The following is a 27,163-nucleotide window of genomic DNA, read 5'->3' as shown; positions in this document are numbered from 1 at the left end:
CATGTGCATATACATACATATATCTATACATACACACACATATATACATATATATGTATAAAAGGTGTTCTAAACAAAAGTCAAGGAAAGAGTTTGCCTTTATTTGCAGCAATTAATGTTTGAAAGCAAAGAATGTTTTGTATTTGTTAGTGTTGTTTTGTTAAATCTCTGCCCCCACCTTTTAATCCAATTCTGATAGAACCCTAAGAGGACATGTCTACTTTTGGATTGGTGGGCATGAGAGTGACAGATGGTCTCATGGGTTGATGACTAAAGGGGGCAGAGTAAGAAGAAAATGTCTAATGGAAGAAATGACCTTTGGTGATGCCATTAAATCATCCTTTGTACTAAACATAAATTATTAATAGTTTTAAAAAAATAATTATCTGCTTTCTTTTGAGGTTGGGAAGAGTGAAGGGGAGCTAGGAAAACGAGTAAGGGTGGGACATTGCCTTTTCAACACATCCCTTAACCTAAGTTGAGCACCTCCCCCCACCCCCAGGAGTATCTTATCAAGATAATATTAATATATTTACTCACATAAAGGCCACCTTCACATAACAGTTGCACCTGGACCATAAGCCTGTTATCCAATGGCCAATGCAATCATTACTGTATCTTCAGATGGCTCATGCAGTTTACATATGACAAAATTGATGCTCCAAATATGGCCAATATACAGGTGAATAGGGCATATCCAAGTGTTTTCTTCCTCATTATAGGAAAAGTGCTTAAGAAAGATCACCTCAAGGAAGAGGCAGGAAACACATTTTTTTTTTTACTAAAAAAATCTCAGTCTTGAATTTGAAATAAGCTACTTTGGAATCCAAAGGATGGGAAAGAGGCAGGATCTTAACTTTTCAGAGAATTGGAAAGAACACATAAGCATCATAGAGGAATATTTCCTAATCATACACAAGAACTTAGAAATATCACTTGAGATGAAAATAAATCAGATAAAATCCAGTTGAGCATTCCACATCTCTAATGCTACCCATGCTGCCAAAAGATGTCTCAGTCATAGTTAGATAACATTGTACATATTGCTCAACCTTTCTCAAAGCCAACTTGTGTTTTGGGTGTATTTATGTGCAGGTGGATTTGACTTGCTTTCAAACACTTATACACATACACTCACACATACATACACACATTCATGTACATCCCCTTTACATACCATTGCTTCGTAAGTTTCTTAATTCAAATAATCCCTCCAAAGACCAATAAATTGTACAAATATTTAAAAACACTCATACAGATACATACATACCAACACATACAAATACATACATAGTCAGATGCTAACAGATATAACTGTCTTAAAATATATTTAGTACAGAAAACTGGGGGTAAGGGGATTGGTTTTTAACAGCACCTAAACTTCATTCCCAAAATTGCTTTTTGAGTACATACTAATCTCTTAGTGCACTGAAGCAGGTACCAACTGATTCTTCGGATACTGAAACATTTCTGCACAAGTCTGAATAAAGATAAAGGCCATGTAATGTCCAGTAGGAAACAAATCAGTGTACATCATTTACATGGCAATAAATCCTTCATTTCTTCTGAAATAAGATATGGAAAGTAGCACTTAGTTTAACACAAGTTTTTGTTCTGCATTAAGCCTATCTGTAAAAAGCCACTCATGCAAAAAATTACCTCCAGGTTTAGCTGGGTTTTTAAAGGACACTTCTCCTGAAAATGAGTCCCTTTCACATAGGGAAAAAGGGAGAAAACACACACTCATGGCAGCTAATTCCAGCTGACAGTGGAAAATTCGAGACTTTGGTGTTTGTAAGGTATTTGCTATAGGGAACCTAAAAGCAGTACTGAGCTGACCTATAAAGAATCACAGGGTTGAAATAGCCCTAGAAAGCCTCAGGGCTTTTCCAAACACAGAATATAAGTATTTGGAGGCCTTTATCCACCAACCTACTCCTTCCTTAAATTTCTGCCATTATCTTTCCATATTTCCAGGATTTCTTAGTCTGATCCCCAAAGCCACTCCAGGTTAACCTGAAACCTCCTTGCCACCTGTTCTTTAAATGCATTACCCTCCAGTTGACCACTCTTTCCCCTTTATCCTATAACATGTTTTCTTCTCCTAGGATTACCACCTCATCCCTAATTTTCTGTCAGTCAAAACTGTATGAATATGCTTTTGCCAAAGGCCTACACTTGTTCCTATCTTTAAATACAAGAACCTCATCTAAGCAAAGAGATTTTAATTAGAGACTTCTATAACCCCCCATACCCTCCCCACCTATTAATATATGCACACATTTTCCATGGAAAAATTTGATTTGGATCTAAATTTTATCCAAAATACCAGGAGAAAGGGAAAAGTATAACTTCTACCAAGGACTGTGGACTTGGTCCAGAAATCAGGATTATAAATGGTAGCAGTTCTTTTAGGATACAGCTGTTGTCCATTTTTACTTAGTAGTCACCCATAACAGAGGAGTTACCTAAATGGTGCTATCTTAAGATCTCAAAATACTACAATTACTCTATTGAGAACCATTCAGAATGGTATCTTACTAGAGAAAGACAACAGGCATTGTTGAAGAAGCCAGAGGAGAGAGAGCAAGAGAGTTTAGTGCTTTGTAGGATTCAAAGGCAGTTTCATTGAAGTTTATTTAGCAGCTGTGAAGAAGATGGCACTTAAGATGAAATCTGAGCCAACTGTCTTCCCTTCCATTCAGAGCAGCCACACTGACATGAATTGATAAGGATTCTACATGCTACATTTGCAAATTCACCAAGAGAAGGTAATGTGGATTCTAAGGTGATAACTATTTATTCCTTTGCATTATGATAATTGGACAGTCCCAAACTAAAGAGAGAGCATGTAGAAAATTTTGGTGGTTGATCTTATTTTTTCAATATATCTAACCAGTATGTCATTGTAGGAAAGGTAGGAACAATTAGTTGTGATTTCAAAGAGGGAAAATCTTATACTAAATAGCACTTAGGGGAAGACTATGACTAATGAGATTCAAAACAATGATCTTCTGATTTCCCCACAAACATTTTTATGTTTATAGGTTATCAAAATAATATGACTCTAATTGGTAGTTTGCTCTTCTTGTAGACCTTTTGTCTCACCTACTTGGAATATTGTCTTCAAGTCCCATAATACTGTTTTCAAATTAACATTGTCTCCATAGTATACTTTTACCTAGTGAAAAAGATGTGGGAAAGAAAAAAGAATACAAATATACAAATTCTCAAAGTCTACACTAATAGTATTTCCTAACTTTGTGTTTCACAAGTCAGTTGAGCCCTGTGATGGGCTCTGATGACAAAGGGTACCAAAGTATGGTCTCAATTGACTTCTGCCTGTTTTTCAGCTCTATTTTCCCAAGCTCTTAGAACTAGGGAAATGTGATAGGAACAGCTGAACCACAAAGCTTGGGAGGAAAAGAAAAGAAATGATTTGTGAGGGGATGAGTACCAGAGGTTATAAAGCCTTCCAGTTGCATCCATAGAGAGTTAGAAGAGTGAAAAAGAAGAAGCCTGTTCTCTAGTGCCAGTAAGGTCAGGTTAGAAAGCAGGCAGTTTCAAAAGGGAAGATTGCTGTCCCTGGTCCTGAAGATAGACAGCCATGATGCATAAATAGTATTCACCACTCTGGAATGGTAAAATCCAACCTATCACTTAGAAAATTATCAGTAATCTCTGACTCTTAGTGGTGAACCCCAAGACATATTTATTTCAAATGCCCCCTTTTTATACTGGTCCAGGCAAAAACTGGTCTCTGAAATGTCAGGAACCTCTTATGCAGAACCCATGTTTCCCCCATAAGCTAAAGTTGGCAAGATTTTGATGTTTACAGTTCATCAAAACAATCTTACCACTTAATTTCCTACCCATTTATTTCCTTATTTAGCCAAGTATTTTGCATCTTTAGATTTCAGCAGACTGGCTGTATTCTTTTCCTCTGAGAAATTGTTCTAAATAACAAAGGTAGAACTGATTTAGATTACTACGATGTCTTGGCAAGAAATATTTGGGTGGGGAGGAATCTACACAAAATGATAGTCCATAGGTTTTCCTACCTCTTCAGACCTAATCCAATAGTTATATTTCCATGAACCTGAGCAGAACTTCACTGTGCTCTGACATCATAAACAACTCCCTTCTCTGCCTGTTCCCCCCACTCCCCCCCAAAAAATCTGGAAAAGCAAAATGGACATGAAAATGAAAACCACTCTTCTTCTGATTATACCATGCTTTGCCAGGGAGACAATGACCTTTGGGTTTTCTCACAAAGTGAGAACTGTTGTCTTCCAAGTTGCTTCTTTTTTGTTACATTCTGAAACTTTTCCTGAAACAGTTTCTCCTCCAAGACATATAACTAATCAAGCAGGCAACTTGACACTATGGTGCAACAGCAGCAGGGTATATGTCATTGATGATTACTGCCATCTCCACTGGCTTGGTTGAGCAGTTGTTTTGTACTACAAACCCAGAGCAATCTTATCTGGCCTTGCAAATGGAACAGCCTGCTGGCCTCCAAAAAATGCTAAATTCTCAGCCAGAGCAAGAAAAAAAGTGTCAAAACAAGTTCTCCTTGTTCCTGTTAAAATATTATCTCACATTTGCCTTAACCTCTGAGTTATTTCTCCAATGATACCATTGAAATCGCTAAATAATCAGTCTTGTTGCTAGGAAATCATACACTGAGGCAGATTGTCCTAGGCAAACCTTTGCTTTATTTTGAAAGAGGTTATCTCCTCAAAATTTACAGAATGAATTATAAAATATCTTTCTGAACTGGCTGAGAGTCTCAAATTTCACACCCTTATTTTAAAAATCTTAGTTCTAATCCAATTCAAATTCTTTTTTTTCAAAGGACTGTGATGTTTTCTTTTATTTGGGAAAATAACCTATGGAACCTGTGGGATCCAGGTGTTATTTTTCTACAAAACAAAACAAAAACAAAAAACAAAGGCAAGGACCCCACAGTTGGAGGGAATGGCAAAGGTCTAAGAGCTTTGAAAATTTGGGTCAAATGGAATTTAAATAAGTCAATGAGCTGCTTCCTCATTTTTATCTGGAGTAGTCAGCAGTCCAATTCTTGTTTTACCCTATAAAAGCTAGTCTCTTTAATTACATCTTTCCATCCAGGATTTGCTTTCCCTATCCTCACAAGAAAATGCTGTATTTGTAAGGCAGTAATAATTTGGATTTCTTTCAAAAAATAATCAGTGACATTTCAGACACCTTGGATTTTTCAAAGGTCATTAGTGGTGTCATCTTTGCAGTCTAGAAATTGGCATCAGTCTTTTTTAAAATAAATTATTTTTGAAGATTTAATTTCCAACTGTGTACCTGCTGATGGGAATTGCACTCACACATGATTATTAATGAATTGGGGATCTGAGCTTTTGTTTTTACAGTTTGTAAAACAAGAATTCTTTCAGTTTAATATATTTATCCCATATTTCTTTGGAAATGGTAGTAATTAGCACTTCCTTGCTCCCCTCACCTTTTAATCAACTTTCTGAAAAAGGTAGCTATTTAACAGCAAGATACACAAAATTTTACTATGCACTAAACCAAAGCAAAATATCATATAAAAGGTATGATAATGGACAAAGGTTTAAAAATGGTAGAACAGTACTAAATTTGAATATATGCTCAAAGTCCTAAACATAGAAATAAAGTGCACCAACCACTTTCCTTCAGTGAAACATTTTAACAATTGAAGCTTTTAGCATGTTTCTCTTTTAAGGCACCATTTATCTTTGAATGGACAATGATGACATGACCTTAAAAAACAGGATAACAAATAATGAAAATCTCTAAAACCAGATAGATGTTTGAGTGAAGGTACACCTCCAACCTTAGCAGAACAAAATGGTAGGATTATCGTATCATGCAAAAGCCTCTTCATTTCTCATTTATGAGAAAGCCCGTTGAATAGTATCAACCCACCAGGCAGTGATAACCCTTCACATGTAGAGATGAAATCCTTGCCAAGAAACTGGGAGGAAATAGAGAAATCAAGAAACTTCAGTATCATATGTCATCCCTGGAACTATCAGGATGGATTGGATAAGAATAATATTAGGTTGACACAAGCTAGGGGTTAAAATGCTACAAATAGATTAGGGCTAGATATATTGAAGAATTTTCTAACAACAAAAGTAGCTAGATGGTGAATCAGGTAACCATCTGTGATTAATGTCCTTGAGACAAAGGACAGGAATAATATACAGCATTTGGGATTGTTTAGGTAGCCAGAGGCAAAGACTTAGATGGCCTCAGGTTCCCTTTTTCACCTCTGTATTTCCAAGACAAGGAACATGTTAACAGCATGCAGCAGCTTGACTTAAAAACTTCGTTGTTGCTGTCACAATCAAGTTCTATTATTTAATTTTTTTAAAGGTCATCTTTTATGAGATGCTGATGCCTTCAACAAATCTGCATTCTACTACAACAGTCATTCCACTAATGAGGTGAATCACTTATGTCATGTAGTTCTTCCATTCCTTGAGAACATGTGCCATTCATCAAAGCCTACAGGTGACAAGGAAAAACCCTAATATTTGGTTTAGCATTCTTCATCTTCTTCATTAAAAGGCAGAGGAACACGTTGAAGGTTTCAGGGAAAAGAAATATGCAGATGACAGTAACTTGAGGCATATAAACAAAGTAGAAAGAAATGGTGGACTTCAGAAAGAAAGAATGAGCTAGTTTAATAAACCTATTGTCCCAGATCCTGTTCAAAGGTTATCTGCCTGATTGGGGGAATAAAATTGTCTCATTCTTCTAAAGCTTAGAATGAAATATGAACCTTAATGAAGTGATTCTACTTCAGTGGTATTTTCACAACTCAGCAAAGGGGGAGATGCTAAATTTGGGAGTTACAGAGACTAAAAAGGATAGCCCAAATTAGCATGTAATGAAATGGGATACTGGAAGGCAGTGGGATGGATATCAAATATCTTCCCATGTGTTGATAGTCCAGGGTGTGAAAAGCGCTCAGAATTATTCTGTATAGAATGTACCTCTCCCTTCTCCTTAAGTGAGCAAAAAGAGTAATCAACTACCATTATAGCAAACTGTTAGGTGGTATGGAAGCATTATGGGACAAAGTAGAACAGTACACTGAACCTGAACATATGAAAATCTAGCTTCAAATTTTGTCTCACAGACACTTAGTAGCTATTTGGTCCTGAGCAAGTCACTTAACCTCTCTTGGTTTCAGTTTCCTCATCTATAAATGGGTATAAAAATAGCACCTACTTTACAGGGCTTTTTATGAGGATTAAAAGAGATGATATATGAATATTGCTTTATAAACGTTGAAGCTCTTTTCAAATGGGAGTTATAAACAGGAAATCTTTATGCTTCATGAGCTCTGATTCAAATTGTTACATTGTAAAGAATAGATCTCTCCATTCCTGGCACATCATATATCTAGTAAACACACTATGCCCAATAGAGAAGTGATTAAACAACCACATGGGGGCAGCTAGGTGGTACAGCAGATAAAGCACCAGTCCGGGATTCAGGAGGACCCAAATTCAAGTCTGGCCTCAGACACTTGACACTAGCTGTGTGACCATAGGCAAGTCACTTAATCCTCATTGTCCCACCAATAAAAAAAGAAAAAAAAGAAATTAAACAATTAGGTGGAATAGAAAGGTGACGATATGAGGAACTTTGTCAGAATATTTGGAATAAGGATAGAGGTGTTCTAACTATTCAGCATCATATCATCTGAATTTACCTTTGGTTTACAATGTTAAACAAAGATATTACAAATTTGAAATTGAAAAAGGCCTGGACAAGATACAGAAAACTTTCATTGTAGAGACCTAAGCATTTATTTTACTGTATTGAAAAAAAAAAGTTAACCTTTTCTCTCATTACCACCTTGATCTTAGGTGTCTTGCTGAGTAGTAACTTCCACCAACTCTATGCAAGGGAGCAAACAGGATTCATAATGCCTGAGCAAATGGTGGGATCTTTTTCTGGTGGCATTTTCTTTGAAAATGGGTGGAAAATAAGTTAGACGCTTGGTACAACCCAAGAATATTGCCCCCCCCCCCAGGTTGTTCAGTGAAAGAGACATGGAGAGTACTATTGTTTTTGGTTATTTTTGTTTGTTTTGCTTCATTTTTGTCACAGGGCCTTAAACTAAATTGAATATTAGCTAAGCTAAAGTCTGATGAATATCTTGATGTTCCTGTTAAATATTTTTTAAATATGTAAGCTAAATATATGGTTTGAGCCAGTTCATGAGGTACTTGCTTTGTAATTGTTTGGAATACATATTTCTTCTGGTCATTGAACTTGATCTAGGGTTCCTAATACTACTTATTTTAGGTGCCATCCCTGCTGATGGATAGTATTGGCTAGATGGAAAGATATTCTACAGAAAGTGGTAACCCCTGGAAACACAGAATATTAAAACTGGAAATCTTTATAGATCATTGAGTCCAACCCCCTCATTTTGGAGATGAGGAAACTGAGTCTCATAAAGTATTGTTGACTTGCTCTAGGATAGGAAACTACTTAGTCTCAGAAGAAAAACCATACCCCAGATCCCTGGATCCTGTCTATTTTTTTCAAATTATAAGATATTCCTTCTTAAGTTCTCCTGAAAACATCAGACAAATCTGTAAGTATAGTGGTTTTCTCTCCATAAGGACTTGAAAAACTCAGGATTTAATCTCTCTTAAAAGACAACTAACCGGGGGAGCTAGGTGGCGCAGTGGATAGAGCACCGGCCCTGGATTCAGGAGGACCTGAGTTCAAATCTGGCCTCAGACATTTAACAATTACTAGTTGTGTGACCCTGGGCAAGTCATTTAACCCCAATTGCCTCACCAAAAAACAAAAACAAAAATAAAAGACAACTAACCATAAACATGAAAGAGGTGACAAATAGCACTGCATGTCATAGGCTTGGTGTTAAAATGCAAGAATAGGAAAAATAGGTAATAAGTGAACAAATACACTATACATGTGCTCAATAGTCATAAAACTGTTAACATAAATCACATGAATTCAGATCCATGCACATGTGTATATGCCATCTCATAAACACTGATAATGTAAAATGAGAAAGAATGCATGTGTGCAAAATGAAATGCCCAGGCATTTAAAACAAAATATGATACTTAGTACTTTTCATATGTGGTCAATAGGCTTTACTTTTTTATGATGTTGGACATATCAGATTACTTTCTTTCTAAAATGAAATGCCCTTCTTTGGGAGTATAATTAGGTATTAATTTCTCTCCTGAACAGAGATATCAATAGAAAAAGTTCCTGGGGCAGCTAGGTGGCACAGTGGATAGAGCACTGGCCCTGGATTCAGGAATACCTGAGTTCAAATCCAGCCTCAGACACTTGATACTTACTAGTGTGACCTTGGGCAAGTCACTTAACCTTCATTGCCCCCCCCAAAAAAAATTTGAAAAAGTTCCTATGTGTAAAAGGAAGGAAAAATAGGGTAATTTTTTAAAGGAGAATCAGTCAGCAAACACTGTGGAGTAATGTTCCCTAGGATTACATGGATGATTATTGTGGTCTAAAATACTGTGGCTACTTTCTGAAGACTTATAATGTGTTTTGGGGGGAGATTTCGATCTGAATGATTATTAGAAGCCCAGATTCAAGCCCTTTGTGGAGTCCTGAAGGTTATTCCAAGTATCTGAAAAAGGTTCTAACCCAATGGGTTAGTTTTAGATCAGTCATCATGTTCATTTAATTTCTTACATACAGTATCCAGCCATTGTACAAATCCAGTAGTGATGATGACAATAGAAAAATCACTAGCTGTTTGCAGAAAAGCCTTCCTGTAGTTTATAGTCCCTCTCCTGCTCAGACATCCACTTCTAACAAAGAAGAAAAGAGGTTTGGGTTCTGCTTCCTGCCATAAGAGAAGGAATGTTTAATAACCCAAGTCCATCGGCATTAGCTTCTTATGCCAAAAGATGTATATACAAACTGGTTCACAAAAATGTTGGCTTCAGCAGCCAGCCTGTTACATTCAGAGCCTGATCTCCAAGATATAGCATTACAGATTCTAGAGTAGAAAGAAGTCACTGACTTACAACTAACCCATTCTTTTGCCATTGTGATTTTTCCCAGCATCTGGATGTTCAGTGTGAACTGTTTGTCATCAGCAGAGTGACTTTCATTCCATGATTTGTGCCTCCCTGGCATCATCACTCTAACTGAGCAGAAAGCCTTGCTCAGCATGATGGTCAGAGAAAGGTTGGAGCCCCTGCTCCTGAGACTGGATGCCCACCTCGACTCCAGAGTCCCTGTAGTTTGGTAGTACAAGGACAAGGAGATCTGTGGGTGGGGAAGGGGAAAAAGGAGGAGCTCAGGATGAGCCACCATGGGTTCCAGATGGGATTTACAGGAGATATAGATGGCCCAGGCATCTCAATGAGCTTTGCTGTAAAATTCACTGCACAGAGGTTAATCTAGATGTCAACATTGTCTGACAGCACTGAAATTACTCCAGGGCAGTGCTCCTTCTGAAGTCTTAATATAACAGTCAATTCCATCCTGCCTGAAGGAAATGAAAGTTAGCTGCTTTGTGTGCCGAATCATTCAGCACCAATTTTCTCACTGTTTGAAGTCCAAACTGTTTGTGGTCCTGGGATTCACCTCGCATTAAGACTTACGCCTATTTTGAGAAGTCCTCTTGTCAGTCCCACAGAGGCAAAAGAACGGAAGCAAAGGAAAAAGAAAAGTAAGGAAGAGAAAAAGCTTCTCTTACTTTTGACCACAAGAATCAAATTGCCTGGGTCAGATTTCTTTGTTCACTTGGCCTCTCATGTTCTAGAGGCACCACCTCAATAAAGCTCTAGCTCTGCTTCAACAATAGCATAAAATGGACAATCACCAGAGAAAGCAGCCTCAGATGTCTGAATCCATGCTTGCCTCAAGGAACTTATTCCCCTGAGTATTTTCTACAAGATAACCTCTAAATAATTAGTAATTTTGCCAGTTTCATGTTCTAGTCATTGACTGCAGGAACCACTTCCATGGATTCCATGTTGGAAGAATCTAACTAAGTTTTGAGGTCCACTTGCCTTCTGATTTAGTTTTAGTGGTCTATGACCCTTGAGAATTTTGGAAAAGAAAGTAGGTGTCTTGGCTTTTACCTCTGACTTTGATTTCTTAGAAGAAATGTCCAAGTTGCTAATGTTTTCTAAGGCAAGAGAAGAAAAGTAGGGGTGGGTTTGTACACAGGCTTATATAATGCCAAACATCTTTGTACTAACCTATCTTTCACTCTTTGTCCCCTTTGGCCACTCCAAATTATGAACCTGGGACAATATCATTGAAGAAAAAGCAGTTGATAACTTAGAAAAAAAGGAAGACTCCAGTGATCTAGTTTCTGTCAGATTGAAGAGATGGTACATTCAGATTTAAAATATTTGTCTGCTCCCATCTCCAACACACACACACACACACATACACACACACACACACACGCATGCACACACACCAAAACCAGACTAATTTTACCCATGACATTAGGGAAATGGGAGGCCGATGTTTTGTTTGTTTTTAAACTTGGATCAGGTATAAGGTGTAGACTTTCTGACTTCAGCTAAATCTAGTTCCATTCTCTTCCCCCATCCCACCATGTACACACATTGACATCTTTTTAAGTAAAGCTTGAAACATCAATAAAAAGACTATATAGTAAAAGGAAAATGAGAGGACAAGAGACTGATTTCTCCAAGCATCAGTGAGGGGAATGGAGAAGGAAAGAGAGAAAAAGAGGCTCAGACAATGCTATAAGCAATCACAGAGGTATTCTGTTTGTTCACCACCTCCCTTCCTCAGGTGAAGCTCTGGAAGCTTTTGAGATTCTTAGCATTATTGTCATTCATTCTTCTTTCACCAAAAGGGTTCCTTCTGAAGGAAAAAAAAGTTCCTTTCTCATCACACAGGAATGGGAAGAAATGGGGCGACCAGAACAGAGACACTTCTTTCTCAGATGGAAAGATATGTTGTAGGCAGGCAAGGGGAATGAGCCCCACAACAGGGAAATAAAGAACATTTCTGAAACAAGATCACATCCTCGGAGAAGAGATGTGCTAAAAACAAACAAACAAAAAACATCTACAATGACTAATTATATAACTCCTCTAACAGTTGTATCAATATTTACCACCTCCACCTTTGTTAACAATGCATTTCCATCCTTAGATTTCAGAAAGAATAATCATTGTCTCCCTCCCTTCTCTTCCATTCCTTCTTGTGGAGAAAAGCCTTGGGGTTACTTAGAGTAACACCTGCTACTGTCATATTCACAATGGGAGGAGTGAGGCAGATAAATAGCCTGGTGAGACAAGGCAATGGATGAAAAGTCAGATGAGGACACTTTCCCAGGTTGTTTTTAGGATGTCTGCTATTCAATGATCAAGATGCACAGAACTGTCAGCCACACACTGCAAGATGATAGACTTCTATTTGGCACCTGGTTGAGGGCTTCTGGCCCTTTTTAGTTCTGCCTTTCCCACCTGCTGGAATCCCATGGGACTCCAAGGAATCATCTGGTCCTTCCTCCCCCCCCCATGATTCCTGCATGGAATCATGTTACAAAATAGCTTTCTCACATTACAAGATGACATATCATCTTAGATGCCTACCTATTGTCTGGAGACATTTAAGAGTTGGCATTTTCTAGAATCTGTTCCAGTGTCCCAGCATTTTTATGAATAAGTATGCAAACCTTCTACCCCACAAAGGGTGTTTACATTAAAACTTAAGAAGGAGGAGCCACTTCACTTAATGCATAAGAAGGAAGTGTAGCTTTAAGAAACCAAGCCGCAGGGATCATAGGGCCAAAGCCAATAGTATACCTTACATACTAAAGTAAGAGCCAGATGGAATGGAGGTGAGAAAGGAATGATGAGAGTGGCAAATACTGCCAGATAGGCCTTCAGGATGAAAGACTGGCATCCCAACAAAGCTGCCAGTGGTGAGACTACCATAAGTTTAAGGGACATGTGCAGGTAACTATGTTGTCAGGACCGCCACACTCAATGTTCAAGAAAGCTAAAACATTGCTTCAAAAGCTGCATCGCCAGAAGGATAATAAAACAGATGCTTTTCTATGTGAAAATACTGAATAAAGAGGGCTTCTTCAACTGGAAACAGTTTCTGGGAGCACTGTAGCCTCATCTGAGGTCTGCGACATCCCCTGCACCCTGCCCCTGGCCCCCACCCTAGCTGTTCTCAAAGACTCCGAAACTTGGAACAAGAAATTAGGCATTAGAAGAGTTCTGTTGAGTAACTGAAGACTGCATATTGCCTGAACTTACCCTACAATCTGTGTATGCATGTGTTGATCAAGGGCATCAGTGCTAAACCCAGAAAAGTTGCCAAAGGAACCAACTATCCTATTTACTCCTTCAATACACCTAGAAGTCAGCAGCCATCCTATCTTCACTGCCTTCTAGAGCCCATGACAGTGTGGTATAGTGGGAAAGAGAGCATGACTGGGTATTAAAGGATATGAGTTTGAGTCTCATATCTGGGCCTTATGTTCTGGGGGATCTTCGGTAAGTCATTTAACCTCTCTGAGTCTCAGTTTCCCTATCTGTGAAATGGGAGAAAGAATAGTGTTTGCACTGCCTAATTTACAAGGTCTTTGTGGGGAAAGAGCTGTCTTACAAACCTGAGACAGAGGGAGGTGAACTATTATGTGCTATCAAAAATTAGAACATTATACTTACAACTCCCTCACCTATCCTGCCCTCACCACCCACCCACCCCCCAATGCAGAGGAAGGGGTCAGATTCCAGCTATTTTCTTTTCTATCGCAAACAAACAAAAATCAAACAACTTACATAAAATGACACTACTGCTCTCTGCCAAAAATACTACTTTGTTTGTTTGTTTGTTTGTTTGAATCATGGATTTTCAGACCTCAGAATTTATCTAATCTAACTTGCTTCATTTTACAGAAAAGGAAACTGAGGCCACAGAAAGAGATAAGACTTACCTCCTTGTGGGGACCACAAATAATCACAGGCCAAGTCAGATCTCTTGACTTCCATCCCCATGCTCTTTGCATTAAACCCGTTGCCTCTCTTCTGAACTTTACATTCTGCTACTGTATCCCTCTTGTTCTCTAAATTGACTTATTTTTGCTCTACAGGCTGATTCCTTTGCCACCATATAAATTAAATGACAGCTCTCCTAGAGAGTGGTGTTGAGGGAACCACAGAGAACTTCCTCCATTTTTGTGTGAGGCCCATCTCAAGAGACAACTTTTACATGGCAGGCTGAGTAAAGAAGGTACCAAGAGCTTTATCCCATTGGACATAAGTGGGATTAGGGTTTCCTTTTAAGCTATACTCTGAGGTCAAAGGATATAAACACAGGGTGGAGCTCAGGGCACATGCCAAATAAAGAATACTGTCTCCGAGAGGAAATAGTTTTGTAGGAGTTCCCCACAGGGACTTCATTTTTCAGTTCTTAAAAAGGGATAATAATGAGGGCCAAAAACAGCAGAGACTAGCTCCTGTGTCATGAGAATTTCACAGAGAGCCCAATGGGGGCAAGCTATGAAATCCATTACTAAACCAACATTCTCAAAGAATCTAATTAAGTCCTTAAAAAGTGGGGGGTGAGATGTCTTTTTAGTGGTGGCAGGGAAGTCGGGACTGGGTAGGAAGAATACATTTTAATAATAAGTTTAAAAAATAATAAAAAATAATAAGTTTAACCTCAACTTACAGTTTCAGGAGGAAAAATCATAGCAGGGAAAGCCAAGGAAAGAAGATGCACAAGGGACAGGAGACCAAACAGTAGTGAATACGATCCTAGGATAGCATCTTTGATGCTGAGAGCTCTTAGAAATCACAAAATCCAAACCCTTCATTTTATAGCTAGGGGACCGAAGCCCAGAGACATTCTGTCTTCAGACTTATCAGTTCTGTCTGATGATTAGAAGGCTAATCTAGGTTTTTCCCATGCAGCATCAAGACAGTTCTCTCTCATCTTACATAGCCCTACTCATTTCCTCTCCTCTCCTCCATTCTCTTCACCCTCTAACACAAGGGCATTGTTCAGTTATTCGAAGGAGAATCTCAACAGGCAAAATGGACAACTCATTCAGGCCCCACTCTGAACTAACAGTGGGTGGAAAAGTCAAAGGACAGGAGGAGAGCAGAGTCTGGCATTTTTCCACCCCCCCCACCCCCCCATCCCCCCCATCCATCCATTGCCATTCCAATCCTCTAACTGAAACAAGGCAATTTAAATGGAAGGATAGAATCAGCTGACCATTTTAATCTCATTCTCAGGGCTCCACAAGCCCAAAGGAACAACATTCTTTCATTAGACCAGTGATTACTCACAGCATCAACTCAAAACCTCTTTGTCCACTTAAAAGGATCCAACTACAAAGACCTTGAGTCTTTTTCTCCTTGCTCCCCTGCTCATTCATTGGTCAACATGAGGTCTAAATAATAACATAAATAAGAGAAAAGAGGGCAAGGTATCTGCTGAAAAATGGACAGAAAGAGGAGCATAGCATTTTTACCTGTAATCATTTAGTGGCTTTCCCAGAGTGGAGAACTTTCCTTTGATTCTTCTCTCTCCACCTACCTCCTACACCCCTTTTCATGAATACTTGCCTCATTTATGAAAAAAAATTAACACCAAACAACAAAAGCAACATTGTATTGCTCCTTTGGATAGTTAGGGAGCCTAGATTTAACAAGGCTCCCAAGGTCAGAGAAAAACAGATAGGCAAACAGAATAGCAAAGTTTTCTTCGTACAAGGTAGGATCTTGCCCCCATTCATCTATGGAAACTCTTCAGCCATCTTTATGGGCTTTCTAGCCACATCACAGTGAGCAGAAACTAGACCAAAATCTGAGCTAGTGTCTTCTGTTTTCAAGTTCAGCTGTGCATCCCCAATTCCATTCACCATCATCTCAATATAGAAATTTACTATTTGAAGAAAATCATTTGCCCTTGTTCCTACACAGGGGGTTCCCATATTCCAGATTAGAAGCAATTACCATCAGCTGAGAAGATGTCATGGACTGCAAATGTGTTCTCAGAAGAGCAGGGAAGAAAAAGTTTCCCCAGCCCCTTAGACTGGGGCTCCAGTTATATAGAGGCATGATTTCCACTGGTCTCCTAGGTAGTACTGGACTAGGAATTAGGTTAAGATTTAGGAAGAACAGGGAACGGTATCATTACTCGCTCCTATCATGACAGGCACTCTTTTCCGATTCCTCTCCTGACTGTATTCAGTCTCACAGTGGTACCAGGAAGGCAATGATTCCACTGGCAATGAAGTAGGAGGAGCTTCTCCCTTTGCCCAGGCTCCACTCATTTTCTCTCACTGGTCAGGGCTCTGTCCTCATTAAGATGCCAAGGCTGCTGCTGCAGTGGCCACTCATTGAATATCTCCCAGAGAAAGCTCTTTCCCTCCCCCTCCCTGCCCACAAAAGCTATTCCTCACCCTCTGCATTTTCACAACAGCTCAAAGGCAGATGCATCAATCCTTTCAGGGGCTTGGGAACGTGAAGAGAATGGCAAAGTGACTGGGTGCAGGTGCCCAATACGTTTTTCCCCATGGGCTCTTTCCCACCCTGCTCTCTGCTGCAAATACCACCCTCTCTTCATCATGACCTATCTCCCTTTCCTCACTTTGAGATTCAGCATATATCTGAATGATTGGGAGAGCAGGGAAGAGTAGAAAGGAGGGGACAGAATGAAAAAGGGAAGACACCCAATAAAGGGAGAATCCTAAGGAGACATACCTGGATTTAACCTACAAGGAACTAAGAGTTGTTCTGATTGAAAACTACAGCTTGTTAAGCCAACATAAATGGTACAATATGGAGGAGCTTATCTTCCCCACCCCCAACATCTCTCCAGTGACCTAAACATGAAGGATGGGGAAGCAAAAATAAGGGGTGAGTGGACAATGGCATTTGCAGGTTTGGGGGTGGGCAGGACATAGACTGGTCTTTTCCAATGGTTCTTTAAGGCGAGAGAATCCTCAAGAGGATAGATGACAAACCCCCTTCCAAGTCCTGCAAAGAACTTGAGCCCAACCAACACCAAAGTCTCCTCTTGCTGCTGCCATGATTCTGTGTTCTGCTGTTGTTGGCATTTTGTTTACCTGTAGAGATCATGATGGTATGTCCCCAAAACATCAAGTCTACATTTAAGAATCAGTAAATTACAAAATTGTACTGAAATGGGAAAGAGAAAGGGATGGGGTAGCATTGGAGTGAAAAGTGGGATGGAGATAGAATTTAGAGAAGGGAATTATGGTAGAAACAGTATGAGTTCCCAGAGAACACTGCTCTGGTGTGGTTCTCTTGCCTGGGAGGAGCCATCTATCCCAGGACCCTATTCAGACCTTCAGTGAATATCATACATGAGCAGCAGGACTCTCAACCCACCTCAACTCTTCCCATCCCAACAAGATTGTCTCTCTGCATTGTCAAAGGTCTTTAGCTCTGAACAGCTAGAGCAGAAGAAGCACACACAGCAGGGGCCATTTGCTGGGGCCACAGCTTTAGTTAAAGGGTTTTTCATTCTTTTTTAATACTTTCAAGGTTTTCTATATTTCTGTTGTTGTCGTCATTGAAGTCATAACTTTCTGTAACAGCAGCTTCTCTCTGTATTGGTGTGGAAGGTATCTCTGCAGATTTTATTTATATATATATATATATATATATATATATATATATATATATATATATATATATATATATACACCAAACTGCCTTACAGGTTGTCGGTTTTTGTTTTTTTTTTCAGTGTTGTATGTGTAGCAGGCACTTGAGTTTATATGAAGATGTTTGCTTCAGTCAGGAAGGAAAAAAGTGGGTAATAGGGAAGGTAGGAAAGAAGTAGGGTAGGGAGAAAGAAGGAATTTTTGACCACTAGCCAAGGATGTCCAGGTAAATTGGGGTGGCCTTCCCCAGAGCATGAAGAATTTTGTAGATTTCCTTGATATTGAGCCTCTGCTGGGGTTCCCTCTGCCAACACCCCAACATGATGTCATAGACCTCCTTGGGGCAGACCCGGGGCCTCTCCAAGACACGACCTTGGGTAATGCATTCAATAACCTAAAAGAGAAAAAAATATATAAGGTAAAGGAAGAAGGAAATTCACTATCCATATTCTAAAGTCTTGTACCTTTCCTCCACACCAGTACCATAAAAAAATGCTTAAATGGAGAACTCCAATAGCAAAAAGAGTCATTGTGGTCAGAGACTCTGCTTTGCTTTTGGTTTGGGTTAGGAGGCATTGATTATTCTGCTATTTCATCAGTAGTATATCCCAAGAATTGCCCATCATGTCTGCTTGAAGTTTGTCTCCAGTCTTCTTCATGAACAATCATATTTGCCTCCTCAACCAGTTTTCTTAGTCTTCCATTATTCATTTTGCTATACCATACTACTTTCCTATTTTTCCTGTGCCTGCTGCATGTTTGAGTCCCTACCCCCACACCCACCTTCACTTATTCTCACCTTATTTTTCCTTTACTTCCTCTATTTTGCCTCCTCTTCTCTCTCTCTCTCTCTCTCTCTCTCTCTCTCTCTCTCTCTCTCTCTCGTGAGGCAACTGGGGTTAAGTGACTTGTCCAGGGTCACATAGTAAGTGCCAAGTGTCTGAGGCCAGATTTGAACTCAGTTCCTTCTGACTCCAGGGCTGGTGCTCTAGCTACTGCACTACTTAGCTTCCCCAGTTGGCAGTATATCTCTCTTGTGGTTTTTTTTTTCCCACTTTATACCTTGTGAGTTTTTTGTATACGTCCTGTCTGCCATCCTTCAAAGCAAGATATCTCTTTCCTTTTAAAATTTCCCTCATAATGCCTAGCATAGCCATCCTGAGTGTGAGCATCCACCAGCAGGCATACATGTAAGTTTCAAGTAACCATAAGCATTCACAGAATCCCAACTATATCAATGCCTCTATTCACCCATTAGCCTGGGATATCCATCTTGGCTCACAACTTGACAAACCTGTTTGATCCACAGCTGTGCTTTTTACAGCTGTCCCATGATGTCTTTTGGTCCCCTTAAGTAGCTGCACCATCATGAGGCTACATCCTTAGCTAGCTCAGACCACCAAAGCCAAGAAAAACATTGAGTTTTCCCCTCCAGTGTGGGACTCTTCCATTTAGTCATTCCATGAGAGTGAACTAACTACGGGGTATTTAATTCCTTCTCTACAGATTCTGGAAGTACACATAGCTAGAGGACATTCAACCAGATATGGGGGGAAAGAGGTGAAGGGAAGGGCATTGGCTTCAATGACAAATTTTTGTCAAGCATTTCAATTCATGTCAACCCATATTTAAAAAGCACTTGTTTGTGCAGGGATATGAGGACTTAGAGATAAAAAGTGGCCTAGTCTATATCCTTAAGCTAGGAAAGGAGAAAAGAAAGCATTTAGCATGTCTTGGGGGTTGATTATTCTTTGGTTCCTATGGCTCTTATGAGCCCCCTTTCTTCTTATAAGAATTTTGATACCAAAGGGAGTTCTGTGCCACCCCCAAAAAACTAATACCCACAGGCCATGGACTTTGACACCAAATATTCCACAAGAAAGCTGTAAAATTTTTGAGAGAGAGAGAGAGAGAGAGAGAAAGAGAGAGAGAGAGAGAATGTATGTATGTGTGTGTGTGTGTGTGTGTGTGTGTGTGTGTGTGTGTTTTCTCTCCCAGGTAATAATTCAAAAAACCACCATAACAAATAGCTTCTGCCATCAACTCTTTCATTTTTAAAGGCTTTAAAAATGTTTTGTGCTACTTTGGGAAACAAAGATAAGCCCCACTGAGCTTGTGAATATCAAGATATCAGAGATTTAAAGAAACACCTTGGTTTTCTTCTTTGAAACTCACTTAATTAAGCAGTCAGGGTACTTGGAGGGCAGAGAGCAAACACAGCTTCCAGAAAGAAAGGAATACTTCTGAAATTTCAGGAGAATTTCAGTAAAATGTACCTCTACACTTCTTTCTTATGGAAGTCATACAGACAAAAGACTGAATAAATGAAAAGTCACCATCCATATGTACAACAGTCCTGGCAGCCAGTATAGTTCTGAACTGGTTGAAGGGGTTAGGTCTGCAGCAATCCAATTTTAAGGATCCACTTAGCAGCTGCCCTTAAAAGGCTATCCTAGACCTAGTCTACTTTCAGTGTGAAAGACTCAGCAGGCTAGCTTGACTCTAGGGTTACCCCCATGGGATTGGAGCTACTGGTGGGGAACTCTGGGATAGTTTCCAACTAGCTTCTTAAGCATGCCCTAGAGTAGTTCTTAACCTTTGTGTGTGTGTGTGTGTCACAGTCCACTTTGGCAAACTAGTGAGGCCTATGGATTTCTTATCAAAATAATATTTTTAAATACAAAAAATAAAAAGAGATTAGATTATAAATGTGTTCAATTATGTTGAAATACATCCATAAATAAATGCAAGTCCACAGACCCCAGGTTAGGAAACCTAGGGTAAAGAAGAATCCTTAATTCGGCTTCACAACAGCCTACAAAATATCCCAAACCTCCTTTTGGATAAGGAAAGCTAGAATCCCTTGGATCTTTCTAAATGTTATTAAATATCTAGGGTCATCTGGAGGGACTATATACTGACCTTTGGGTGATAAAGAATGAGATGATGGGTCCTTGTGCATCTTCCCCCACTCATTGAATAGTATACCATTCTCCTCTTCTACAAAGCCATTGCCAAGCCATTGTATCTCCCCTCAAATCCATCCTTAGGCTTTATCTTGGCCTTGTTTTACTGATGACCTTTACTCCTACTCCCCACTAAACTCTTGAGTACATTATCTCAAGATCCAGAGCCTCCCTTCACTTTTCTAATGTCTCTTAGTTCTTATTAATCCCCAAATCCCCAGCTCAAACTTTATCTCACCTTCCCTTCCACAATGCTCAACATAAATCTAAACCAGTACCTCTGTGTTTGAGAGCTGAAACCAAGGCTGTTTGCCATAGGTGAAGATTTCCCAGAGGATCACCCCAAAGCTCCAGACATCACTCTCTGTAGTAAACTTCCTGTACATGATGCTCTCTGGGGGCATCCAGCGAATCGGTAGCATGGTGTGACCTCCCACCTATAAGGAAGCAGAGACAGAAATTCACACTGGGTATTCAAAGGATGAGATTCCTTTATGAATTGTTACTTGCACACATATCCCACCCACAAGCTAATTTAATTCACTCATGATCCCATGCAGATCATAGCTATATCTATCTTTTAACACAAGGTTTATGAATACATTACTATCTAAAATCTAAAATGCTGACAGCATCAATGGGTAACAATCAATGGAGATTTGGAGATACCACTCTCTAGAACACTAAGATTAGTTAACTGAACCTGTGGACAGATCACAAGTTCAGAAAATCAGTAGAAGATACAACATTCAGTGTATCATGAAGACTATGAAGAGATTTAGGAAGAAATCTTGGAAGATATTCTTTAGTAAATTGTAGAAGCACTGGATTGGGTCTCAAGAACAGCAGTGTCTCACTTAGCTGGGGACAGAGAGAATTGGCATACTATCAGGTTAGGGTTCTGAAATATGGCAACTTACACTCATTGGCTCAGTATCTACAAACCATTTCATATGAATCCAATCTTCAAAAACAGATATTTTTATATAATATTCACAAACTCTGAATACATACCCATGGACTCAGGTATGATAAACAACAAGTCCACAAAAGGAAAAGTGTTTTGGTGGACCAAATAAGAATTGGAGGGAGACATTTATAAGACTAGAAAGTCATTAATAAGTGGTTTCTTAAGTATATAAAATTCATAGATAATTCATTTTATTAATTCAGTGGAAAATGTATTTTGAGCAGTGTAATCATTATAATGACCAGGCTTAACCCTGAAAAAGAGATGAAAAAATGCAACCGTTTTATTTGCTGAGGTGGGAGATGGCAGGTAGGGAGCATTGTCAGACCTGGTTGAACTATTAGTAGGTTTAGGGCATCTAGGTGGCACAGTGGATAAAGCACCGGTCCTGGATTCAGGAGGACTTGAGTTCAAATTCAGCCTCAAACACTTGACACTTACAAGCTGTGTGACCCTAGACAAGTTACTTAACCCTCATTGCCCAGCGCAAAAAAAAAAAAAAAAAAAAAAAAAAAAAAAGGAAAAGAAAAGAAAACAAATGTTAGGTTTTACTGAAGAGGTTTTTTTTTTCTTTCTCCTTCATTCTCAGTAGTAAGGGATGGGACGGATACATTTGGAAATGAAGGTAAGGTGAAAACAACAATAAGAAAAATTGAAAAAAAAGAGAAAAAAAAGTATGTTCAAAAAGGTCAACAAAGAAGATAACACAGATATGATTATTTGCATATATTTAACTGAAGGGAAACAATAGAGGAAGCCTTACTGCCAAATAAATTCGAGGCATTAGACTAACAAATAGTAGTAAACACACTGGATATTATAGATGCAATTGATTATTTATGTGAAATAAATTACCAAGACTGGGCATCTACTTAAAAATTAGGAAGGGACTCAGAGCTGGAAGTTATGAACAGATTGGCCCAAATATCAAACCTATCATTACCAATGGCCACTGTGCCAATATCTAGATAAGAGTGGCAGAAAACCTGAACTTGAATACTAACCCTGATCCTGACCACCTGGATCATCTTATGCGAGATCTCTCAGGATTTCAATTTCCTTATGTATAAAATGAGGGGGTTTGAATTAGTTGACTCCTGATTTCTACTCTGAAACAAGACCAGTATTCCTATGATATATGAACCACAATGTGTTTGGAGATAAGATAGGAATATAATAAAATGTCAACATGCTATAAGAAACAAGAAGAAAAGATGGTTTCCAAAAGACATAGAAAGATGTATGAACTGATGCAGAAGGAAATCATAAAAATTAGAAGAATGATTAATACTGTAACATCAATGATGTAAAAATGAATTATTCTGGCAGATTTAAGAACTCTGATCTGGGGTTGGCAAATAATGTCCTATGAGCCAAAAAGGTTAGCCAGGGAGTGTCTGAAGCTGGCTTTGAACTCTGGTCTTCCTGATTCCAGGCCTATCCACTACACTCTCCAGCTGTCCTAAAAGTTAAGAAACCTGGGTTCTTGTCCTAGCTCTGCTATTAACTGCCTATGTGACTTTTGACAAATTGATCTCTATCTTGGAAGGCTCATTTTTCTCAACTGTAAAATGAAAATGTAAGACTAGATCAGGACTTCTTAAACTTTTTTCCACTGGTGACCCCTTTTCACCTGAGAACTTTTTACATGACATGAGCTATATAGTTATATAAAATAGGCAAACATAACATTTTACTGTTGCCAAATTTTTTATGACCCCCATATTCAGTTGTGTGACCCTATATGGGGTTGTGACACAGTTTAAGAAGCTTTGGACTAGATGACCACCTCAGGTTCATTTCAGGTCTAAAATTCTCAGATTCTAATCGGAGAAAACCTGGAGATGTGAGCAAAGGAAATTTATGCAGCAAAAGATGTTGGCCATGGGAAATTGGGTTGGGGGTGAGGCAGAGTGTGGTAGGGAAAGGAAGAAGCTCTCCCTACAACCACACAGAGTTCAACAACAAGGAGTTTATAGTCTACTGGAATTTAATACAAAACAGATTTCTTTCAAAAAAGATAGAAGGTATAATTGCATGTGTTTATAGGGCCAGATGGAACTTATCCACTGTAAGTGCTTGAGGGTCAGAAATATTTGGAGCTACGTCTGGAGTAAAGCAAATTTCTGTGACTATATTTTATTTCTAACAAGTCTTATACCTGAGCAGCATCTTTATTCTCCTCATGAGAAGGGGAAAAGATACCTTTATAATGGAAAGGTCTTGAAATCGAAAAACCGGTGTTTGCTCTGATACTTATTAGCCATGAAATGCTGGGGTTGTCTGTTTCCTCATCAATAAAATTAGAATCATCTCATTGTGATCTCATTGTGTTGTTGTGAGAAAAAAACATTTTATCTACCATGAAGGGCTTTGAAAAATCGAAATTACTATCACTCTCAAGGAGAAGGGTAGGTGAGATAGGAAGAGCAATCTCCTAGAAGCAGCTTTTAACCACAAAAGACTGGACAAACTTCAGAAATGCTCTTCTTCTGCCTATACAGTACAACAGTCCTCTCTCTCCCCATCCTCTCTTTCTTGAACACCAGGATCATCAGCTGCAGGGGAATAGCCAATCACTGCGTGCCAAATAGCAGGTGCTTAAAGCACTGTGAGCAGAATGCCCTATATTGTGAATATCCTTCCTTACTTTCTCTGATGAACCTGCTTTCAAAACCCCTCAGCAGGCCTGCTTTTGCTTTCCACTGCCATCCTGCCAGGAGCAAGGACCTGTATCTCCCCTCCACTTATTTTAACTGATTTATTCTTCTCCTTGGTGTCAGAGTAGGCCAATTGCCCTGGTTTAAAGGGAAACTCCACTGAGCTATCGAGGGTTGTCTAATCATTGCATCCAATTACACAGGAAAGGAAATCATTAAAACAAATTGGGCCTGGTGGAATCAAGAGGAGAACAAACAATGGGAGAGCTATAACTTCCAGCCCCCAAACAAGGAAAACCCAAGTTCTCTCTAAGGAATCCAAAAGACCTCCCAGAGATGATTTTCTCAAGATTTATCATAATAGTCGTTCTACAGGGAAAGAAACTGAGTCCCAGAGAGCCTGAGCATTCATTTAAGTTTTCACAAGTGGGTGAGTCACTGAGCCAAGGGAAAGACCTCCCCTGGATACATAAATCTGTTCATTCTAAAGACAGAAATTTTAAATGAATAAGAAGGTCCTGACCTTCAGGGGAGTTGTAAAACTCAAGTAACTAGGTTTTAAAATGTGACCTGATAGTAAAGTGTTTTAATCAGGAAACTTTTACATAGGTAGGTAAGTACCATTTTTTATTTACTCAATGTTAAGCTTTATTGGTTGGTTCTCACAGCACACTGGATACTTTCCAAGTGTCTCTGTCTCTGTGTGTCTCTGTGTGTCTCTGTGTATCTCTGACTCTCTCTGCCTCTGTCTCTCTCTCTGTCTCGGTCTCTCTCTCTGTCTCTTTCTCTCTTTCTGCCTCTTTCTCTCTTTCTCGTATGAGCTTTCTTCATTTCTTGGAAAGTCTCCTGATTTCCCATCTGTCCCAGTGAGATCTGTCTCCTCTATTCTACTATACGGTATCAGATGGGAGTACCAGCTGGGATGTAGCAGTAAAAGGGAAGCTCACACTGAAAGAGACACCAGCAGCAGCCACAACAGTTACAGCTGTAGATAACAAAATGATGGTAGCACATGTTATACAGAGGGCTTTGAAATGTCATATATACAGAACACAGTTCATAGACACAGAATGATGAGCTTATTAGAGTGTGAACATAGTTATATAGCTACATACACCACATAGCAATTGATTCATCTCAGTTACATAGATGCTTTGGAATCTCCTATGGGAACATTTTGGAAACAGCCTGACAAATACCTTTCTGAAATACTTTTGATATACTCCTGCCTAGTCTCTCCTCCTCTGTAATTCCATGATCAAAGATATAGATAGATTCAAATGGACCACTGAAGCAGTTATGAAAACAGCTTCAAAATCTCAAGAAAAATGATAACCACTTATCTATATCTGCCCATGTGGCACAACTTTTGACCATGTCCTTCTGTAAAACTACTTCTAGGGATTCTCCTCTCATTCATTTGATTTCTCCAATACCAGTAGACAATACAGGTTATTCAATGGTGATCCTTTATTTTTGATGTATGACTCACCCACCTTTTTTTTTTTCTGGCCAAATATTTCTCTGATGGCATCCTTTACACCCCTTCTCCTGAGTCATTCCATTTCATAATGTTTGCCCAAGCCTACCATATTCCTCTCCATTGCCCTCTGACTGATTCCACATTCCTTTATACCTTCATACACCCATGCCTGTTAGGAAACAGAAAGCCTAAGCTCTATTTGCTGGTCTGCTAATATTTCTTCATGTGTGTTTTATCACGACCAAAATTGAGAATGCTCACATCTAGGAAAACAGGTTTCCTTGTCCTGTAACTAAGTATCAAACTAGTTCTGGCACACATTCCTCCTTTCTTTTCCTACTCCCTCCCCACCTAAATACCAATGAGGAGATGGTGTCCAGGTGACTTCCAGGCTGGAGAAACAATGAAAGGATTTGTAACCCGTATTTGGAATGTACTTTGAATTCTTTAAAGAAAAGGTGCTGAAGAACTCACAAAGGTATGGTTATAGTATTACTTTCCTTGGAAAGGACTTTGTGGGGAGACTTATGCAAAAGGCATCTATTTAATGGAACAACACAGGATGAAACTCTAGCCCTAGGTTTAAAAGAAAAACCCTTGGAGCCTTCACAAAACACAATGTGTCTAAGAGATGAGCTGCTTAGCAGTGTGAGACTGGAGGATAAAAGGTCTATTATAATTCTACCCAATTCTTACCTAGAGAAGGGATATGCCTGGGGCAAGAGTTCTCAGATTGAAGCCCCAGGAACACACTCCCCAATTACAACTTCTCTCTTTGTTTTCTCCTTCTAAGTTTGGCCTAAACACCAGCTCTCAGTGCAAGACTTCAACTTTGAGGCTTTCCACTACTGCTAACTGCCCAAGGATAGTCTTTGTAAAGAGCACTATCTTCCTATCAAAAAAGATGGCAGTGGAATGAAGTACTAGGTGCTGATTTTCTGAGCCAGATAAACCTGGACTTCAAGCCTTCAGCCAACAACAAAATGTGTCAGTGATTAGGAGAAGTGGTAAAGTTTGGGGATGCCAATAAATTAGTTGATTTCATAGAGCAGAGCTGGAAAGTCTAGCCCTGAAATGAGCTCAGATTCATGATCCATACTGAATTCAACTGGTTGAACATCTAGGGTTTCCTAAGCAGGTAAGGTAGCCATTGAGGTAGGTAAGAAAATCCATACCCCAGATAAAGCTAAAGGTATACCCTTCTCTGCCTCAGAAATTGATATAGTTAAGTTAGATGCCAATTGAATTTCCTAAAAATAAAGTTTGGGGCTTTTTTGTTGTTGTTGCAGGGCAATGAGGGTTAAGTGACTTGCCCAGGGTCACACAGCTAGTAAGTGTCAAATGTCTGAGGTCAGATTTGAACTCAGGTTCTCC

The 27,163-nt window shown here is 39.2% G+C and overlaps 1 protein-coding gene across 2 annotated transcripts in view; it reads right to left on the bottom strand.

Annotated features, from left to right (window-relative positions):
- Positions 1–17,754: 17,754 nt before the first annotated feature.
- NTRK3 (neurotrophic receptor tyrosine kinase 3) overlaps positions 17,755–27,163 on the bottom strand; it is a 474,280-nt gene continuing 464,871 nt past the window's right edge. For both annotated transcript variants that reach the window (XM_043987406.1, XM_043987407.1), the window contains 2 exons: positions 20,955–21,113; positions 17,755–18,104 (listed from right to left, as the gene is read on the bottom strand). In XM_043987406.1, coding sequence (XP_043843341.1) covers positions 17,919–18,104; positions 20,955–21,113 — 345 coding nt within the window. In that variant the 3' untranslated portion in view covers positions 17,755–17,918. The remainder of the gene's footprint in view (positions 18,105–20,954; positions 21,114–27,163) is intronic.

Source organism: Dromiciops gliroides, chromosome 2 (genome assembly GCF_019393635.1).
Source record: "Dromiciops gliroides isolate mDroGli1 chromosome 2, mDroGli1.pri, whole genome shotgun sequence".
NCBI classification, from domain to species: domain Eukaryota; kingdom Metazoa; phylum Chordata; class Mammalia; order Microbiotheria; family Microbiotheriidae; genus Dromiciops; species Dromiciops gliroides.
This window is presented reverse-complemented; position numbering and strand designations above follow the sequence as displayed.